The sequence below is a fragment of the Gastrolobium bilobum genome, unplaced genomic scaffold (assembly GCF_033153095.1).
Source record: "Gastrolobium bilobum isolate Gb01-03AN ecotype WA unplaced genomic scaffold, APGP_CSIRO_Gbil_v1 utg2614, whole genome shotgun sequence".
Classification (NCBI taxonomy): domain Eukaryota; kingdom Viridiplantae; phylum Streptophyta; class Magnoliopsida; order Fabales; family Fabaceae; genus Gastrolobium; species Gastrolobium bilobum.
The window spans coordinates 91,032-110,918 of record NW_026895962.1 but is presented as its reverse complement, the minus strand read 5'-3'; the positions used below and the strand labels follow the sequence as shown (position 1 = coordinate 110,918).

The following is a 19,887-nucleotide window of genomic DNA, read 5'->3' as shown; positions in this document are numbered from 1 at the left end:
CATTTTTGGCAATGCTTTTAACTTTTAAGTGGTTTTTTTATGGTTAATGTGAGATTCAATCATGAAATATTGAAATCGAGTAACTCAAATGGACTTGCTGCTAATTGATGTAAGGTTATTGACCATAATTGTGTGTTTTATTGTGTTATGTGGGAGGTATAAGGTTACGATCCAGTTATAAATACCGGTGTGAAGTTTATATAAATTTTGGATTCTCTTACCATACAAGTTAATTTTTGGAAAAAACTCTTCCAAAATTGTTATAAAATAATAACCTGAGCACGAAATGAGAGAAATTTTATTTAATAAAGAATTAAAAGTTTATGATATTGACATTACACTTAAATTATTAAATGGAATTTTTTTTTGTAGAAAAACAATCGCAAGAGTAACTGATGATATTTGTATCATCATTTTAAACAAATTTATTAATAATTGGAATATTTTGTAATCTTCAAAAGAGTTCAATGTAGAATAAGTACGTGTGCATAAAAAAATGTTCAATAAATATATTTATTTAAAAATATTAAGCGTTTGAATAATTTAACATTTATATTTATCATGGAATGAACGAGTAGTTGTTACCATTCTAATTATGTAGTATTATTTTCATATGAATAAATAAGTAAAATGTAAACTTTATTTACTGAAAAAAGATTTCATTTTATTGGGTCCAAAAAGGCCAAATTACAAATATGTTTTATGGGTTTAAAGTCTCTGGCGCAATAAGAAGCTTTGAGGATACGCACTACACATAAAAATATGGTGGGGCTATCAAAAAAATTGTTTGAGACACGAGAAGAATACTTCTCCAATGACAGGAGAACTATTTTTCCCATGTTTTAAACGTATATTTTAATTTCTACCCAATAAGATTGTATATGACAACTATTATGTTTCCTTAACACTATTTCTTAAAATAAAAAATTCTTTTTTATTTTTGTGCCTTGGAACAGTTTCTGAGAAGAGAAATGTGTTTGATAACATGTTCTATTTTTATTTCGAGAATGAGAATTGTATTTGATAATACAATAAATAGTATAATAAAAAATAATTCCTATTAAGCATAAATTTTTTTTTGGATCATCACTTTCTTTTCCATATAGTATGGTGGTGGCGGCAGCTGCGGCGATGGTGATGACATAGTGGTTGCGGTGATGGTAATGGCAATTACAATGGTGGTGGTGGTGATGATGGTAGTAGTGGTGGTGGTGGTGGTGGTGGCATGGTGGTGGTGGTGGTGGCATAGTGGTAGTGGTGGTGGTGGTGGTGACAACGATACGGTGACAGTAGTGGTGGTGGTGGTGGCATGGTGGTAGTGATGAGTGGAGGTCGTGGTGATGATGGTGGTGACAACGACCAGTGGCGGAGCCAGCATTGCATGTTAGCAAGTGCCAAAAAAATTCAGCTAGTGCCCAAATAGCCACGGTTGTATGGCTACGACCAAAACGTGGCTAATTTTCAAAAAAATTGAAACAGAATTTGCTACATTTTAAGTGTAGCTAAACGAACGTGACTAAATAAGCCAGTGCCAAGGCAACCGCTGGCTTCAACGTGGCTCCGCCACTGACAACGACAACAACGATGGTGGCAGTGGTCATGTCAGGATGATGGTGGTGGTGAAGATGATAGTGGTGGTGTGATTGAGAGAGACTGGTACCATGCCTGACACAACCACTACCATCATCACCACCACCACCATCATCCTGACACGACCACCACCATCGTCACCACCACCACCACCACATGAGAAATACTTGTCTCTAATTTATTACTTTTAATCCTGACATGACAAATACTTCTAATCCTCGTGGGAACGATCTCGTAGTACACTTTATTACTTTTATGACCGATGCACTTGCTGAAGTCGCAACACCTATCATACAATCTCTTAGCCTATTACATCATGTAGTGTCTTATCCATCTGGCTTGGTTTTACATCTCTTTGACCACCTTGTCCTTCAGCTAGTTTCTCATCTTAATCCAAGGTTACAGTGTCATCCACCCTTGGACCCCCTTCTCTACCTGGCGGACCTACTCCACTTGTCCTTACATCTTAACAGTTGATATTTATAAAGGGTTAGATTGGAAAAATGGTTAGCAGATTAGTTACAGTAGCAGATAAGAAACACACAGCAGTGAGAGGCTAGAGTATTTAAAAAAAAAAAAAAAAACTAGAGAAGATAAAAGTATAAGCTACGACTAAGAAAGTCTAGGGAGAGCAACTCCCACACAATCCTGATATAAGAACTTCTTACACCCAGTAAGTGCCTGGTCAAATTCTCTCACTTCCCAACCAATGTGTTGTAGCTGCGATGCCAAGCAATGCCTAGACTAGTGGACGCCTTTGGTGTCACTATACAGACTTTTTAGACATTAATTACAATATAGTTGAGAAAATCTCCAAAAAAAAGGTAACCCTAGATGCATGATAGTGAGAGACTGGAGTTTCTTTTTTGAAGAGTTTAGGAAAATTAATAACAAATGTTTATATTAGTTATTAAATGAGTTAAGTTTAACCCTGTTATCAAAGAGTCTTCCCTCCGGTTTGAGTTAAGTTTTTGAAAAAAGTTTATGTTCTTAAGAATTAAAACATCGCATATTTATATTTTAATTAAATGTTTTGACATTTTATCATAATTTGTTTTTAAAATACAAGAATGAATCCAAATCTTAATTATTTTCTTCTTTTTTTAAGTTGTCTTATCGTCCAGTTTCAAATCAGTAGGTCGGGTTGCTGCAGTGAATAAAATAAAATAAGGCCATAATAATACATCAAATTAGGTTATATTCTTTGATACGTACCCCTATAGTAACTGCTAAATCGCTTCAGTTCCCTAATGCATGACATGCGTGCTTGGTCCACTCTTTAGTCTCTTTATAGCATTGTTAGACAATTATTTTCATAGCCACGTTTCCTTTGCTTGTAACTTAGTTGGGCAGTTATTTTTTATTTTCTTAGCTTTACAGTAAGATTGTTATCTTTAGTAAGTAGAAGTTGGAATGAAACATGTATTGAAGGATTTTAGATCGAATGAAAAAGTAGGAAAAACTTGTTTGAGTTCTTTTAATTTTAAAAATCTCCTAAGCTTATCCTTTTTGCCTAAAAATAAACCATCATTTGGTGCTTTCATTGAGTCTCATGTCCCTTTCCTTGGTAAAAGAAACAAGGTTTCACAAATTAGAAGAAACCCAAGAATACTATGCACTCAACTACACAAACTTTTTGAAAATTTCAACGCTCTTTCTCAAATCACCCAACTCAAAGACACCTCCACCAAATCACTAAACTCTGACCAAACAACACAATGCCTCAATGACATACAAACTACACTTACTACACTAATGGTTCGATTAGATCAACTTTCCCTCACCACAAGCACCAACCACACCGCCTCCCCTACCACCTCATCCCCCACACTTTTCAACAGTTGTTCAACAACGTCCCTTCAAGTTGGATTTGCCTAGGTTTGATGGTTCTCACCTATTTGGATGAATTTTCAAAGCTACATAATTTTTTGAATTTCACAACACCCTAACCCACCAATGCCTACAAATTGCTTCCTTTCACGTAGACAGCCTTGCACTAGCATGGTTTCAATGGATGCATACTAACTACCCCTTTCTGTCCTAGGAGCATTTCATCCATCATATTAAAGCGAGATTCGGTGACTCCCCTTATGTTGATCATATGGGTGACCTTGTTGAATTCCAACAAACCAGAAGTGTCTTTGCCTACATTACACACTATGAATCCTCAGCCTACTGTACCTCTAATCTACCACCTGAATTCCTCCTCCGCAACTTTATTTCTGGCCTCAAGCCTCGTATCAGACGCGAGGTCCAAGCACTAAAACAACCAATATTATTGATGCAAAAGTTCTTGCCAAACACCAGGAAGAAAAGTTGTCTGACCTTCCCTATGAATCTACCAACACAAATCCATTATGTTATCTTTACCTGAACCAACCACCACTACTCCCTCAGGCCAATTACCAACAACTACATAATCCCCGAACATTCCACCCAGAGTCCGTTGTCTCACAACTGAAAAGATGAAAACATGTCATGAACAGGGACTGTGTTTCAATATTGATGAGCATTTCACGCGTGGACATAGATGTCAAAACCCATCCACCCTCCTGCTCTTAGATGAACAATCAACCAACATTTCCTGATGAGGAGCTCGAGAACCTTGGGAACAAGGTTTGTCTTGAAGAGCGGGGGGATGATACGTACCCTTACAACAACCGCTAAACCGCTTTACTTCCCTGATGCATGACATACGTGCTGGGTCCACTCTTTAGTCGCTTTACAACATAGTTTAGCAGTTATTTTCATATCCACGTTTCCTTTGCTTATAACTTAGTTGAGCAGTTATTTTTAGTTTTCTCAACTTTACGGTAAGATTGTTGTTATCTTTAGGAAGTAGAAGTTGGAATGTATCATGTATTTAAGGATTTTAGATCAAATGAAAAAAAATAAGAACAACTTGTTTCAATTGTTTTAATTTTAAAATTCTCCTAAGCTTATCCTTTTTCCTTAAAAAGAAACCATCATTCTTCTATAAAATTGTTCTCCTAATAAATAAGAATAGGGAAAAATGTGTGTCATTTTAAAGGATGTAAAGTTGTGTCATTTTAAGTGAGAGAAAGAGATAAATCATAGAAGAGAGAGTGGACAAAAAAAATAAAAATGTGGGTCTCACCTCTTTGTGAGAATAAAATGATACAAGTTGTATCATTTAAAAGGACAAATACTTTTACCGTAAGAATATAATGTGAATGTAAGTAGTTGACGAGCCCATTCGTATATTTTCACCTTAAAATAAAATAACATATTATAATCCTAACTATCAACAATGATCTAGCGTTGTGACAAGACCTATATTTGTAATATTAGAAATTTAGAAGAACTGGTATTGTAATATTCCCTTTGGGGGACGTTTGGTAGAAGAGAAATTTTTATTTATCCCGAAAATAATTATTACCGAAATATAGTAGGAAATATATTTTTACTGGAATGTTAGTAAAATGTGTTTGGTATGACCAAATTTTCCTGGGAATTTATGGTTAAATTTATTGAGTATGTGTTTGGTTGATTGTTAAATATATGTGGGAATGAGAGGTTATTTTACCAAAATAACCCTGTTTTACCTTTTTTTTATTTACAAATTTTTTTTTTACTGAAGGCAAACTAGCAAACGCATCAGGGTCGTCGTCTTTGGTTGTGAGGGCGCGTTTGTGAAGACTTTGTTGGATCGTTGTTTACAGAGAAGCCAAACTTGTACAAGCAATCTCTCAGGTTGGGTATATTTTGTTTCTCGTGTCATCTTTGCTGTTTTTTGTTCCACCAATGATGGGTATATTTTGTTTCTCATCTTTGATTTTGCAAATAAACTTGGGCTTCCCTTTGAGTTCTTTCCCGTTGCTGAAAAAGTTGGGAACCTTGACCTTGAGAGGCTCAATGTTAGCAAGACTGAAGTTGTTGTAGTTCATTGGTTGCAACATTCCCTCTACGATGTCACTGGTTCAGATACAAACACTTTGAAGTTGTTGTTGTTCACTGCTATCAGGTCAAGCCACCAACTCCATTTGTTCAAAGATAGTACAATCTCCAAGGTTATTTTGGTCCACCTTTTCGCGGTACCTTTTACACATGCTCAGACTCCAAACTATTCCACATTATCTTTGGACTTCCTGCTATGGTAGTCGTACGCTTCTTGACACACAAATGCAAAAAATGGGAGATTTGTTTACCCGGGAAACTTCCCTTTTATTGGATACCAAACATGGTATATTATGCTTCCTAATGTTGCTTTTCCATGGAACCTAATATAATCCGCGTACCAAACAGGCCCTTAAAGAATAAAGATACCACCGCAAAAAAAAAAATATTCATAAATTTTTTGTTAAAAAATTAAATTTGTTGGTAAGGGATTTCAAACCATCTGAGCTTGCACTGAGGTATGATCCATGGGCCATGTCCATTATGCTCTCTACTGCAAGTTAACACGACACCATTTATTCAATTTTTTTTTTTGAAACTGAGGGCGCGTTTGTTACGCGGCTTATTTGTGAAACACCGGGAAAGCATTGTAGGAGATAAATATTAGCAACGTTTGGTAGCTTCAATATCAAAAGTTTGCAGGGGAAATTTGCTTCTAGCAAAATGTGTTTATGTGATAAAAATTGTACTGTTTGACAAATTTATGATCCACAAATTGGATGGAAATGTTCAGTCCCCGGGGAAGCAAATATTAAAGCGAGAATATATGGACAAATATAACCTTCAATTTGTACTGTATATATTGTCTTCGCAAAAGGTAAAGCTACCACAATGGCCTCTCCCATGGCTGAAAACCTTCCATTCGACGGGAAGAACTTGAAAGGCGTAATTTATTTGTTTTTTGTTTTTTTGTATTTATTTTGCAGAGACTCCTATGAAAGCAAAGCTGAGTTTTTGATGTTGTGAAAACTCGTTACTATGTTTACTCCTCGACAAAAACAAGAACACCGTAGGAGGTTTTCTTCTCTGTCGACGAAAACAAGAACACTGTCTTCACACCCGAACCCAGTGAAATGACCCTCCTTCGGTTGTTGAGGACACAGATGTGAACCGGATTTATTTGTCTTCAGCAACGTCGTTATTAGAATATTTGAATCAAAAAGGATAAAGGTGGGGTTATTTTGGTAAAATAACTCCACATTCCCAGTAATATTTCATAACCAACCAAACACAAACTCAGTAAAATTAGTTTAATTATTTCGGGAAAATATGGGTCTACCAAACAGCTTTTTATAACATTCGAGTAAAAATATATTTCCTAATACAATTCAGTAATAATTATTTCCCGTTTAAAAAAAAATTTCTCTTGTACCAAATGCCCCATGAGGAAAAGAAACATTTATTCATTTTTTAATTAATTACATTCACTTGCTTAAAGTTTGATATATTTATATGAGAAAAATATTTCTTTAGTTACTGCAGATATATTATCTTCATTTACTTCCAAAATGACGTTGTTTTAGAATTGAAAGATATAAAAATTATAATATAAAGACTATAATAACCCTGAAATAAATTAAAATTATAAAAATACCATAATTTTCGTTCCAAAACGACGTAGTATTGAACCTAGTGTATATAAATTATCAGCAACAATGGCAGACAAAAACGAATCCTATTTATATATATTATTTGTCCAAGTCCTGAAAAAGAGAGAGAGAATTGTGTAAAATTTTGCGGATAAAGAATAATTAAGTAAAATTACTAATAAAAATAATAAATAACATAGATATTTTTCTTAAAATAATTTACACGAACATATTTTTATAAAGAAACTGAAAATAAAAGAATTTTTTATTTATCAACCCCACATTTTTTTAACTTGATTGGGAATAAAGCATTGCAAATGCTTACGTGATAAACTTATTGGGAAATAATTATTATATTATACAGTAGAGACAGGTAGTAGGGTTTATAACTTTTAAAAATAAATAAATAATAGATCCCTTTATTTTTTTTATTACATCATATAATTATTTTATGTAACATAAAATAAATAAATCCCAAATTAATTTAATGGTATATGTAACTTCTCTCACAAAACATTAGTAAAAATCAACTTTTGTACCAAATAATTTTTTTATGGGATAATTAAGTTTTGTGTACGCAACTCGTTGGTATAATACCTTTTCCCATCTGGTTCTCATTCTCTGTCGTCGTGCTCCTGCTTCGCATTATCACTCATCTTTCTTCATCTCAAGGTATTTTTCAAACTCATTCTTTCTCACCCATTTTCCATTTCCCTTTTCTTTTCCTCTCTAATTTCGTGCTCTTAAATCTATTGGGTCTTTTTTGCGATCTCATTAACATTCAATTATTCCCATTTTTCTTTTACCCAGAAAATTTAGTATTCTTTTACCCTTTTATTTGTCATCAACTGTTGCTAAGCTTAGGGTTAACCTGATATCCTCTCTGGTCTCTTTTCGTGGGTTGCTTCTATTAGGGTTTCGGTTATTTCCCAAATTATTATTTTTCTTGTTTTTGGTTTGGGAATTTTGAATTTATTGCGTTTGCGGGGTTTGATCCTTCAACCCTTTTGATTCAAAGCATAGGATCCTATTTTTTTTTTATGGCATTTGAGTGCCCAAAGAGTACTAAGGTTTCCCAAAATTTGGTAGCAAAACCAGGAATAGGCATAGTTAAACCATTTCTGCTTAGCCCCAAACGCAATACTGAAGGAGTTGTAATCTCTAATTTTGTTCCAAATACCAAACGTGAATCCGGGAAGGGTGAGAACTCAAAGGGAGCATCCAAGTTTAATTCCAAGAAAGGTACCAAAGCCTCGGCCAGTACTTTGAACCAATCATCATTTGATGGTGATAAGGTTTTTGATTGTCGGCGGTCCTTCATTGATCTTCCTCCCGCACTGATATCCGAGATTCTCAATTGCCTTGACCCCAAAGATCTTGGTGTTGTTTCATGTGTCTCCACAATTCTCTATAGACTTGCATCTGAGCACCATGCTTGGAAGGAATTCTATTGTCAAAGATGGGGACTTCCAACAGCTCCCATGGTCCTGGATTCGGGGGTTTCGGATGATAAGTCATGGAAGGAACTTTTTATGGAAAGGGAGTTTAGGAGTAAGACTTTTATGGGACGTTTTAGTCTGGATGCGTTGTATGGCCATACTGAAGCAGTTCGGACTGTTTTCCTATTGGCTTCTGCAAAGCTCATATTTACATCTGGGTATGACTCTGTTGTGAGGATGTGGGACGTGGAGGATGGGTTGTCAATTGCATCATCACGACCCCTTGGCTGCACCATTCGTGCTGTTGCAGCAGATAGAAGACTACTGGTTGCCGGCGGTACTGGTGGATTCATTCATTGTTGGAGGGCTGTTGAAGGACTTCCCCATCTTTTTGATGTTAGAGGTTCACAAAACCAGAATACTGAAGTTCGACTTTGGGGACATGAAGGTCCAATAACTTCACTTGCTTTAGATTTGACAAGGATTTACAGTGGTTCATGGGACACTACTGTTCGAGTGTGGGACCGACATTCAATGAAGTGCACTGTGGTGCTGAGGCACAGTGACTGGGTCTGGGGACTTGTCCCTCATGATACTACAATTGCCAGCACATCAGGTTCAGATGTGTATGTTTGGGATACTAATAGTGGGACTTTGATGACCATTGTTTATAATGCTCATGCTGGTAATACTTATGCTTTGGCACGAAGCCATACAGGGGACTTCCTTTTTACTGGAGGTGAAGATGGTGCAATACACATGTATGAGATCATAAATGATGGCTATGAGACTAAGGCTTGGCATGCTGCTGCTTGGGTTCCTCACTCAGGTCCTGTGTATTCTCTTGCCTTCGAGTTTCCTTGGCTTGTTTCAGCATCAAGTGATGGCAAGTTGGCTCTGATTGATGTGAGAAAGCTGGTGCGGTCAAGCAAGCGTGCTCTGGGGAAGAAAGCTTCCAAGGTAAAGCATTTGGGTGGAGGAGGTGCAGTAGAGCCTCCACAGAGGATGTTGAATGGATTTAAGAGTAATCTTTTCTCTGTAGATATAGGGGCTGATCGAATTGTCTGTGGAGGTGAAGAAGGTGTTGTCAGGATCTGGAATTTCACAGAAGCTTTAGAAATTGAGCGTAGAGTTCGTACATTAAGAGGGATACGATTAGAGAACAGAATGAGGCGGCGGAAGCTCCAAACCGAGCTGGGCAGTAAAGGTGGTCAGAGTGATCAATGTTCAGTTGCAGCCAAGAAGAATTCTGCGACTTGCATTTGGCCCAACAAATGTCGCATGAGCGGAAAGCTGAAGGCGTAGTGATTAATGCCATCTAATGTTTGCATCTACACACACCAATTGCCTATCATTTTATGTTTTTCCGAAATTGATGTATCCACATATCTTGGTTTTAAGCTAGTAAACTGACTGACATAAGTTTCTCTTTTATGTATTATGATTTAATTAGTGTTAGTAGTGGTAATCATATGAGACCACTTCCATCAATATCTCACTTGTACGATTCAGAAATGATAGTATTCCTTTCAGAGAATTGTTTTACGCAAGGTAGTAAGTAGTTGCTATGAATGGTGTATTCATTGAGGTTGATAACGCTTATCGACTTCAACAGATTCAGGATGCTTTATGGCTTGAAGGTCAAAGACTTTGAAGAATTCTATGATACTAAATAGACCGAAGAAGTTGCATGGGAAGCAATGGTAGACATTTGTGTTCTTGGATTATGAGCTTGCTCTTTTAGATATGCTAATTGCTCTCCGAATCAAGTTGTTCAGTCTGGTATTTTTAATTTTGTGTCTATGACAGCTCATGTCCGGCAAAAAGTTATGGACATGGAGATGTGCAGCAAATCTTTAGAAAGAAAGTAATACAATAACGAAGGACGAAACTAATGCAATCATGTCGGTAGACTTTTGTTTTTGCATGGACAGTGCAGTGCCAGTGCTAGGCATATTTACCAAAATATCACTGAGATTTGGACACTAGCTGTGTAATGTGTGATTATCCACTCTTCATGCAAGAAATGCTCTAGCATCAGTTCTACAAAAGAGGGACTACACGAGTGTGCCCTCTGCAATGGGGAGGGGATTATATCATTGAAGCACCGTGGACCCAGAATTTTTTTTTTATGTGTGCACACTTAAGGCGGGGTTCGGGGGCAGCGTCTCCGAAGAATTTTTTTAAAGAAAATTTTAAATGTATTAAAAAAATATAAATTTGATTGGGTTGGCCCGTGTTAGCTAAAATTCCGATTTAAATCTGTTATTTTATGATTTTATGATTTTTTTTAATCAAAACGATTTCATCAAAATTTCAAACACTTTTACGATTTTTTACAATTTTTTTATGTTAGGATCAATGTTGTTAAAATCGAGATCTTACTTAAGATAGGAAGGGAATGAAAAAATTGTAAATCGTAAGATCGACACTATTTAAGATACAAAAGTTTATTTATATATATATATTTATGTTTATATTTATATTGTAATATTTATCAAAACTTGATTGTCATAATAATAATAATAATAATAATAGAAAAACCATAAATTTCATATTTTTATTAGAATTTTTTTCAATAATAATAAGATTAACATATATTTCTTGAACATTATATATTAGATTTTTTAAAATATAAAAAATATTTGCGGAATAAAAAATGCAATATAAATTTTAAAACAGAGATTTAATCAGTTAATATTCTATGAGTTTCTGAAATAAAAAATTGAAAGAAGTTACAAAAATTAAAAAGCTTTAGTCTTTATATGTAAAAAAAAAAGCTTTAGTCTACCAGCACCGTAAAGCTCGTAAGTTGTTCAATCTGACGGATAAAAAACAATAAAATAGATAAAAAGAGACGAGGATCACGCGGCAGTTCAAGGAAGAGATGTGCAATGCATTATTTTAGCAATTTTATAATTCAAAATCACCCACCTTTAAAAAAAAAATAAAATCCTAGGATTTTTGTGTCTGTATGTGCAGACACAGTCACGAATATCTGTCCGCCAGTGCATTGAACTACTTTATTAGATGACTATGACTATAAATTCGTGTTTATCAATAACCAAAATCAGTACCATACATTAGCCAAAGTCACATCAGACGTAACTCTGCCTTAAACAGAAAATTGAGGTTAATGAACCTCTCACCAGAAGCTTCTTTTTTTATTTATAATTTTATTCAAGCATTATGTTTCTTACTGCTACAAAGCACAATGACCGGTCATTTTTCTCTTGTTCTTACCTTCCGTAACAAAAAAATTGGATGAAAACATAACTTTTGCTGATGAAGGTTGTTGAGAAATGCGAAGAATATGACAGGTGTTTTGAAAAAAAAAAAAAAAAAAAGAACATACTTTGTCCAATGACAGCACAGTAGGTTATGAATGAAGTTGTTTTCTTTCATGTATGAGTATGATGAAATGGGAAAGTGTTCAAGAAAAAAAAATTCTTATCAACTTCTTTTTTCAAATTATTTTTCTGCGTAATTATTGTTCCATTAGAAAATCCGATCAATGCTGCGAAGTACGACACTTCATACTTTTAGCCTGGTGTAACCAAACAAATCATTCGCTTCGTCCCATTTTGGACCAAACAAGCTCGCTCACTTTTACTTGAATGGTTCAGCTGTAACACCAACATTATAGCAGCAAACCAGTTCAAGCAATTTGAGCGGACAAAGGGAAATCACAATATGAGAAGAAGAGGGTTTGTTATTCATTATCTTCCTGCATTTGTTATGCTAATTCGCATATTCAGCATAGTTCATGGGCAATACTTTGAGGCACCTGCTAATGAGAGAAATAGCTCACATAAATCGGCATTGTATATATTAGGGGATTCCTCGGTTGATTGTGGAGACAACACTCTTTTCTACCCTTTACTTCACGGTCGTCTCTCTCTGTATCCATGTAATGGCTCTGATGCCACCCTTCTTCCTCAACTTCTTGGTACTCTTCTTTCTCTTTCCTTTATCTCTTCTTTCCTTCTCTTGATTCTTTACACTCTGCATTTTTAATTCTCGGAAATTGGGCAAAACCAGATGAAATCCCACATGCAAGAAAATACGGACTATAGTTGGCACACTCCATGCAGAAAGTTATATATTATTTTGAAGCATTGCATTCATGATAGGATAAAAGAAACCTTCTTTTAGTGATTATAAAATGTTTTATGATGGCAAAACTTTACTTTTCACATTGATTTATCATGAATAGAACCAAAGTTAATTAACATTATTTGCTGTAATGAAATCACTGTTGTAGCTGAGAAGATTGGATTGACATCAATACGACCATTTTATGGTCAAAATGGATCTATGGAGGAAGTTCTTGGTGGTCTCAACTTTGGGTCAACACAGGCTACAATAATGAACCCGGGAAGCCACAGCCATCAGTCTCTGAACCAACAACTACGCCAAGTTTCTGAGACTATGCAGCTGTTGCAACTGCAGCTGAGCGAGGACGCTGCTCTCCAATACACAAAATCTTCCATCTTTTTCCTCTCCTTTGGCAAAGAAGATTACATTGATCTATTCCTACAAAACTCTTCCAGCCAAATGTTCAAGCATGGTGCCCCATATTTTGCTACCATTTTGGTCGACCAAATGATAAATGCTGCGAGGTATCTTTATGATGCAAATGCGAGGAAAATCATATGCTTGGGAATATTGCCTTTGGGATGCACACCACGTATAGTCTGGGAGTCGAAGAATCACACATCAGCCGTAGATTATAATGGAAACGGTTGCGTGGAACAAGTCAATGAGTTTGTCTTTGAATACAATAGATTGATGGATGAACGTATAGCCAAGCTTAATACGGAGTTTCCTGATGCTCATATGGTGTTCTGTGATGTATACAAGGGAATGATGGAGATTATCAACAAACCAAGGTTTTATGGTATGTGTTTTTTTCCCCCTTTATAACTTCATGTGGAAGATATATACTAGGATGAAAAAAGATGCAAAATATATACAGGTTTTGAAGACGTAAAGAGTGCATGTTGCGGGCTTGGTTTGAACGGTGCAATTATAGGGTGTATCTCAATGGACATGGCCTGCGATGAAGCTTCAACTCATGTTTGGTGGGATTTGCTCAACCCTACAGAAGCAGTCAATTCCATCCTAGCTGATGCAGCCTGGTCTGGCCAACCAATCCCTGGTCTTTGCAATCCTATCACCATCCATGAATTAGTGAAAGTGAAAGTGAAAGTCTAGCTTTTATCCCTGAGGCTTGAGCATATCTCTTGACAGTGTATAGCTAGCTAGCTTTGATGTTAGCAAACTCACACTAAAACTCTCCCAAATGTGTCAACTGCTCATGTGGATGTAAACGATTCGTAAGCAAATAAGCTAATCCCATGTGCCATGGCATGGAGTACAAAAGAGATAAAGAAAGTGGGTGCTACTGCTAGTTTTGCTTTGGAAATCATTTTTATATTTAGAATACAAGACAAGAACTGTTTTATTGCTGCCACCTTTTGTCCTTGTTTTGTCCTCTGAAAAGCATGCATTAACAATAGTAAATTAGAACTTGAAAATTGAAAAAGATGCCAACTTGAGTAAAGAAAATGTAAAGAATTATCTTGCTTTAATGCTCAAATTGGAAGCAAACCCTAGATCACAATTACTGACCCAAAACTCCTGAATCTCTAAATCTCATTCTTCACCATTCTCCATGGCTGCCAAAATTCAAATATGTTTGCCATTGCTCTCCACTCCAACCTCAAAGCCCAAACCCCGCTTCCAATCCCTCACCATTTCAGCCTCCAAATCCACTCGCCCATCCATCAACGGCCGCAAGCTCCGGGCGGCAGTGATCGGCGGCGGTCCGGCTGGTTCATCCGCTGCGGAGGCATTAGCCGTCGGCGGCGTCGAGACCTTCCTATTTGAGCGGAACCCACCGTCAGTCGCCAAGCCATGTGGCGGCGCCATTCCCCTCTGCATGCTCGAAGAGTTCGACATTCCTCACCACCTCATCGACCGCCACGTCACCCGCATGCGAATCTTCTCCCCTTCCAACATCGCCGTCGACTTCGGCAAAACCCTAAAACCCCAAGAGTTCATCGCCATGCTCCGCCGCGAGGTCCTCGACTCCTTCCTCCGTTCCCGCGCCCAGACCGCCGGCGCCAACCTCATCGCTGGCCTCGTCACCGGCCTCGATCTCCCCGCCTCGCCAAACGCACCCTACACCGTTCACTACACGATCAACAACTCCACCCGGCGTTCCCTCGCCGTCGACGTGGTGATCGGCGCAGACGGAGCCAACAGCCGCGTCGCGAAGTCGATCGGCGCCGGCGGATACGCCTGCGCCATCGCGTTCCAGGAGCGGATCAAATTACCGGACGAGAAAATGGCGTACTACGAAAATCTCGCGGAGATGTACGTAGGCGACGACGTATCGCCAGATTTCTACGGGTGGGTATTTCCCAAGTGCGACCACGTGGCAGTGGGCACTGGTACGGTGCGGTCGAAGCAGGATATTAAGTTGTACCAGAGGGGGATCAGGGAAAGAGTGAGGGCGAAGATCAACGGTGGGAAAGTTATAAAAGTGGAGGCCCACCCGATTCCGGAGCACCCGCGTCCGGTTCGGGTCAGGGGACGCGTGGCGCTTGTTGGGGACGCTGCTGGTTACGTTACTAAGTGTTCGGGTGAGGGTATTTATTTTGCGGCGAAATCGGGTCGGATGTGTGGAAACGGCGTCGTAAAGGCCTCTGAGGGTGGGGAGAGGATGATTGATGAGTGTGATCTTAGGAGGGAATACCTGAAAGAGTGGGACGCGGAGTACGTTAGCACGTTTAGGTTTTTGGATTTGTTGCAGAGGGTTTTCTATGGTAGTAACGCGGGCAGGGAGGCTTTGGTGGAGCTGTGTGGAGATGAACACGTGCAACGCATGACGTTTGAGAGCTATTTGTATAAGAAGTTGGCACGTGGGAGAGTGTGGGATGATGCTAAGCTTTTGATGAATACCATTGGGAGCTTGGTGAGGTGTAAGGTTGTAGGAAGACAAATGGAGGGTTTGATTCTATGATCTCGTTCCCTTGGTCTTGTTTTGGGTTTTCAATCGGATAAATTAATGATATCAATGCTGTCTTGATGCTTTTTTTCTTTTTTCTTTTTGTGATGATGATGGTCTAAGCTTGTTTTTCATATGAAAATCTGATAATATTCCTTGAACGGATTAGCAAACACATAAAATGGGAAATGCTAAATAAATGCTATTTCTGGGAAATACAGACTAAAATACTTTGGAGGATTGAAGAGCACCATCAACTTCTATAACAATTACTGGTGCATCAATTGCTTTTGCATAGGCAAGGCAACCGTATAGCAACTTTATTACATTGAATGTGTTCCCATCAAGTAAAACAGAAAAGTGCACTACCGATATTTTACATATTGATGTCGTATTCAAGGGTCCAACGCAACAATTACATATACAAGAATGAATCATTTGTCCATCCAAATGACACATCGAAGACACTGTCCTTTAATCAATAAATCAAAAGCTTTATTGATGTCCTTAAACTCCACTTCATGTGTGACAAACTCATCCAATTTCAGTTCCTGTTAATAATTGGAGAAAAAATTAAAAAAAAAAGTCCCAAAAACTTGGTATTTTGTCATTACTATTTTTACATAATTATTACTAGTTTAACTACATATATCAATACAAGGGATAATGAGCATCGACTTCAAAAATTAAATCAAAGAAACTGCACACAGTACCTTGTCCATGTAGCGTTTAAGGAGAATGGGGACATGAGACTTGGGTTTCAGTCCTCCAAATAAGGACCCCATGAGACTTTTCCCCTGAACAAGGACCTCACTAGAGCTAAGGCTCAACTTCGATCCTGGCTTGTCCACTCCTAAAACAATTGTTTTTCCCCAACCCTGAAGGCAAAAAATCAATTTTCCAGTTAATGCTTTCAACAAGTATGGATCGGTTGAGCAAATATTATTGGAAATTGCAATCATGCCTGTCTCTATTTCACTAGAAACTTCATTCTCATTTAAGTATATGGAATTTCAAATTAGTTAGCACAAGTGAAAACTGTTACTGCTTTTAGTGGATTTTCAAGCTTTGTGCTGGGGTGGTTGCTAAAAATCATGTTGTAGTTATTGTTTTAATCACATTATTTCTGTTTGGGCACAATTAGAGAGAGAGAGAGAGACCTTTCTACAAGAAGCAAATGCTTCATGCACCAATGATGCCATACCAACACATTCGAAGCAATAATCTGCTCCCCCACCAGTCATCTCTATGATAACCTGCTCCACAAGCACATATAAGAAGGAAATTTCAGAACTTAAGTCATCTCAATAAAAATTAGGATTTGTGCATTGAAGAGGGTAGACCTGGCTCACAGATTTGTTTTCACATTCTCCAGCATGGATAAAGTCTGTGAGTCCAAACTTTTTTCCTATGTAGAGGAGAGGAACAAACCCATGAAATCAAATACATAATTTAAGCATAATAATGACATCGAAAGAAACTTATTAAAAGACCATTATTTGAATTAATGCTTGATATCATGTTATTAAACAGACAATACATTACCAATTTCAGATTTTTCTGGGTTGACATCCACACCTATAATCCTAGTTGCTCCACAAAGTCTAGCTCCCTCAGCTACCTAGAAAACCAATCAATTGTAATTGGAATTTCAGTATACAAAACCACAAAGTAGAGAAAGAAAATAGAGCTATGTTGAGTCCTTACAGCTAATCCAATACATCCTAGCCCAAAAATAGCTACTGTAGAACCTGGCTCCACACCTGCTGTTCTCCAAGCAGCACCTACCCCTAAAAATGAATGTTGCAGAGTGGTGAATTAAAATGTTAAGAACAAACTTGTATTTATTTATGACCAAATATTCTGACCATAGTTTACAATTGATATAGTTTTTCTCCAATCTTTTAGTTAATGATTGCATTGTTGAGGCAAAATTACCAGTTGATACACCACAACTGAGGAGACATGCTTTGTTGGGAGGAATTGCCGGATCAATCTTGGTTAGATTGGCAATGTCAACCACAGTGTACTCGCTAAAACTAGAAACAAAGAGGAAATGGTGTATGATCTCTCCTTTTAGATCCGTGAATCTAGTGTTAGCATATCTAGGCATCCAAGGAGACACATGGAAAGGAAACTTTGAACAATAGTTGCTCTTTGTTGATTTGCAATCTATACACTCCCCACAATCAGGTAAGAAAACTGGGATAACCATATCTCCTTTTGTGACTTCAGTTACATCCTCTCCTACACTTTCCACAACCCTGGATCACATAAATTTTTTTTGGAAAGCATCATCAGCTCCGATAGAAACAGGCACCAAAATTAGGACTAGAAACAATTATTTATAATTAGTAGGGACCACAATAAATTTTCAGTAAACATATAAATTAAAGCACAAAAGTTTATGTTGATACAAAAAGACCATATAAATAGAGTCCAATTCCTGGAAAGGTGGAAAAGTTCAAACACAAAATAGGATTAGTGAAAAGTTCAAAGCCGAAACAGGATAAGTGAGGCCTATTAAGACTTTGAACACGGTTTGGTAATTACCAATAAAAAAATGAACTTGCAAATTTAGCATAAAAGGGATAGTAATGAATAGTGAAATGCATAAACTAACCCAATTGCCTCATGACCCAGAATTCTTGGACAAATTCCAGGAGGCTCCTTCAAAACACAGAAAAGAGCATTTAAAGATAAATGTTATAAATCAAATAAAACCATATAAAGAGATAGAAAATGAAGGGAACCTGCATCTTCCAAAAAGTGATATCGCTGTGACAGAGAGAGGTACATATAATACGGATCCTGGCTTCACGAGGCATTGGGGGCGCAACAATGATCTCCTCAATAATCAGTGGCTCACCTGGTTTGCGACATACCGCCGCTAATATAAGCAAAGAAAACATAACAACTAGTATTAATTCATACATATAAAAACATATAATCTTCTCAAACTGTTAAAAATGCTATTCCAAAAAGAAAATAAAAAATAAAAAAAGTGGCACACCTTTACATCTTATGGGTTGTCCTTCACTTGTTCTTGCTAGTTTATCTTCCATGGTGATCCAAAACAAAAGATGAGTCAAAACAGTGTGTTAGTCTCAGTGCAGAAAGGTGAAGGGAGTTGACCAGTGAAAACTTTGGGTTAAAGACCTTGTAATATAATGTGGTGCATGATGAGGGGAATAACGTAGAATATGCAAATTTTGAAAGTTGAGGCAAAATTAATATAGAAAAGTCAGATGGAGACTAATGAACCAAACACTACTACTATTTCTTTTTTCTTCTGTTGAACTCACAAAACTAGGTTGGTAACTTGGTATGGTTCACCCTTCAGATTCAGGTACCTGAATTTATTATTATTATTTTGGCCCTTTTGGGGCTATTTTGATGAGTGAAATATTTTTTGGTTTTATTGATAATGAATGCATTGCCATATTTGCTAGTTCACCCTTTATTATTATTTAAAAGGAGAAAGGAGCTCAGAGATGCGACACCTGCATCCATCTCATCATCTCTTAATAATTAAATTATAATTTAATAATGAATTAATAGTATAATTATTTATTGTTATAAGAAACAGGGTTCAGATTGAATTTGAAAAGTCAGCTAGGAAAAATATCGTTTGAAGATTGAATGGCATTAATTCCTCAAATGACATCCGGTGTAAATGGAATAATTCGATCAATATGGGTTTATCATCTAATCTAAATTAAGTCAGGTTTGACTTATTATAAATAGTCAAATAAAATAGATTTAAATTTTTAAAAAAATTTATTTAAAAAGCAGGCCACAAACTTTTATTTTTTTTTGTATATGTTGGACGTATAAGTCCACAGGTCGACTTATATTGTATTATTTATTTTAAATAAAATAAATCGAATCATTATTTTAATAATTTTAAATAATAAAAGTAATATTATTTTATTTTATTTTTTAATTATTAAATCTTTAATAAAATTAAACAGACTAACAGACTTAGATCAAGATTTGTATTTTTAAATATATTAAACTTGTAATTTAGGCCTATGCAAACTAGGAGAGCATACTAAAATTAAGTTTTTTTATACAAATCTGACTTATTTAAGGTTAAAGTCTAGCATAAGATATTTACCCTCTTAATAGATGACGTTGATGAGATGAGATGCCGAAATTGCGCAGATCCTTCTGGATTCATCGAAGTCAGATGCAATTGAATGTCATTTGATGAATTAATGCCATTCAATCTCCAAATGTTATTTTTTTCTATGAAAAAAACTAGTTATTCAATGTGAGCTTAATTTCTATTTTTTTAAATTCAAACTGATTTAATGACGACAATTAATTTGTC

At 36.6% G+C, this 19,887-nt stretch overlaps 4 protein-coding genes across 5 annotated transcripts; 3 read left to right on the top strand and 1 right to left on the bottom strand.

The window, feature by feature from the left end:
• Window positions 1-7,721: 7,721 nt before the first annotated feature.
• Window positions 7,722-10,684, top strand: LOC133296987 (F-box/WD-40 repeat-containing protein At5g21040). Its single transcript, XM_061496033.1, has one exon. It carries the CDS (start codon window positions 8,138-8,140, stop codon window positions 9,839-9,841), a length of 1,704 nt encoding a protein of 567 aa, XP_061352017.1. The 5' UTR covers window positions 7,722-8,137; the 3' UTR covers window positions 9,842-10,684.
• Window positions 10,685-12,229: 1,545 nt separating this feature from the next.
• Window positions 12,230-13,771, top strand: LOC133296990 (GDSL esterase/lipase At1g71250-like). Its single transcript, XM_061496035.1, has 3 exons — window positions 12,230-12,485; window positions 12,801-13,436; window positions 13,515-13,771. Exons 1-3 carry the CDS (start codon window positions 12,230-12,232, stop codon window positions 13,751-13,753), a joined length of 1,131 nt encoding a protein of 376 aa, XP_061352019.1. The 3' UTR covers window positions 13,754-13,771.
• A 433-nt stretch (window positions 13,772-14,204) lies between these two features.
• On the top strand, window positions 14,205-15,566 carry LOC133296989 (geranylgeranyl diphosphate reductase, chloroplastic-like). The gene has a single exon (XM_061496034.1). It carries the CDS (start codon window positions 14,214-14,216, stop codon window positions 15,564-15,566), a length of 1,353 nt encoding a protein of 450 aa, XP_061352018.1. The 5' UTR covers window positions 14,205-14,213.
• Window positions 15,567-15,960: 394 nt separating this feature from the next.
• LOC133296996 (alcohol dehydrogenase-like 7) lies at window positions 15,961-18,701 on the bottom strand. 2 transcript variants are annotated; one of them, XM_061496043.1, is made up of 10 exons: window positions 18,565-18,701; window positions 18,305-18,441; window positions 18,175-18,221; window positions 17,490-17,815; window positions 17,259-17,341; window positions 17,097-17,172; window positions 16,895-16,959; window positions 16,712-16,807; window positions 16,265-16,429; window positions 15,961-16,102 (listed from the first exon to the last, which is right to left on the bottom strand). In XM_061496043.1, the coding sequence occupies exons 1-10, from the start codon at window positions 18,614-18,616 to the stop codon at window positions 15,986-15,988; spliced, it is 1,164 nt and encodes a 387-aa protein (XP_061352027.1). In that variant the 5' UTR covers window positions 18,617-18,701; the 3' UTR covers window positions 15,961-15,985. The 2 variants fall into 2 exon arrangements, with proteins under 2 accessions (XP_061352027.1, XP_061352028.1); XM_061496044.1 differs by having other exon boundaries at window positions 18,175-18,218.
• Between the last annotated feature and the right edge of the window lie 1,186 nt (window positions 18,702-19,887).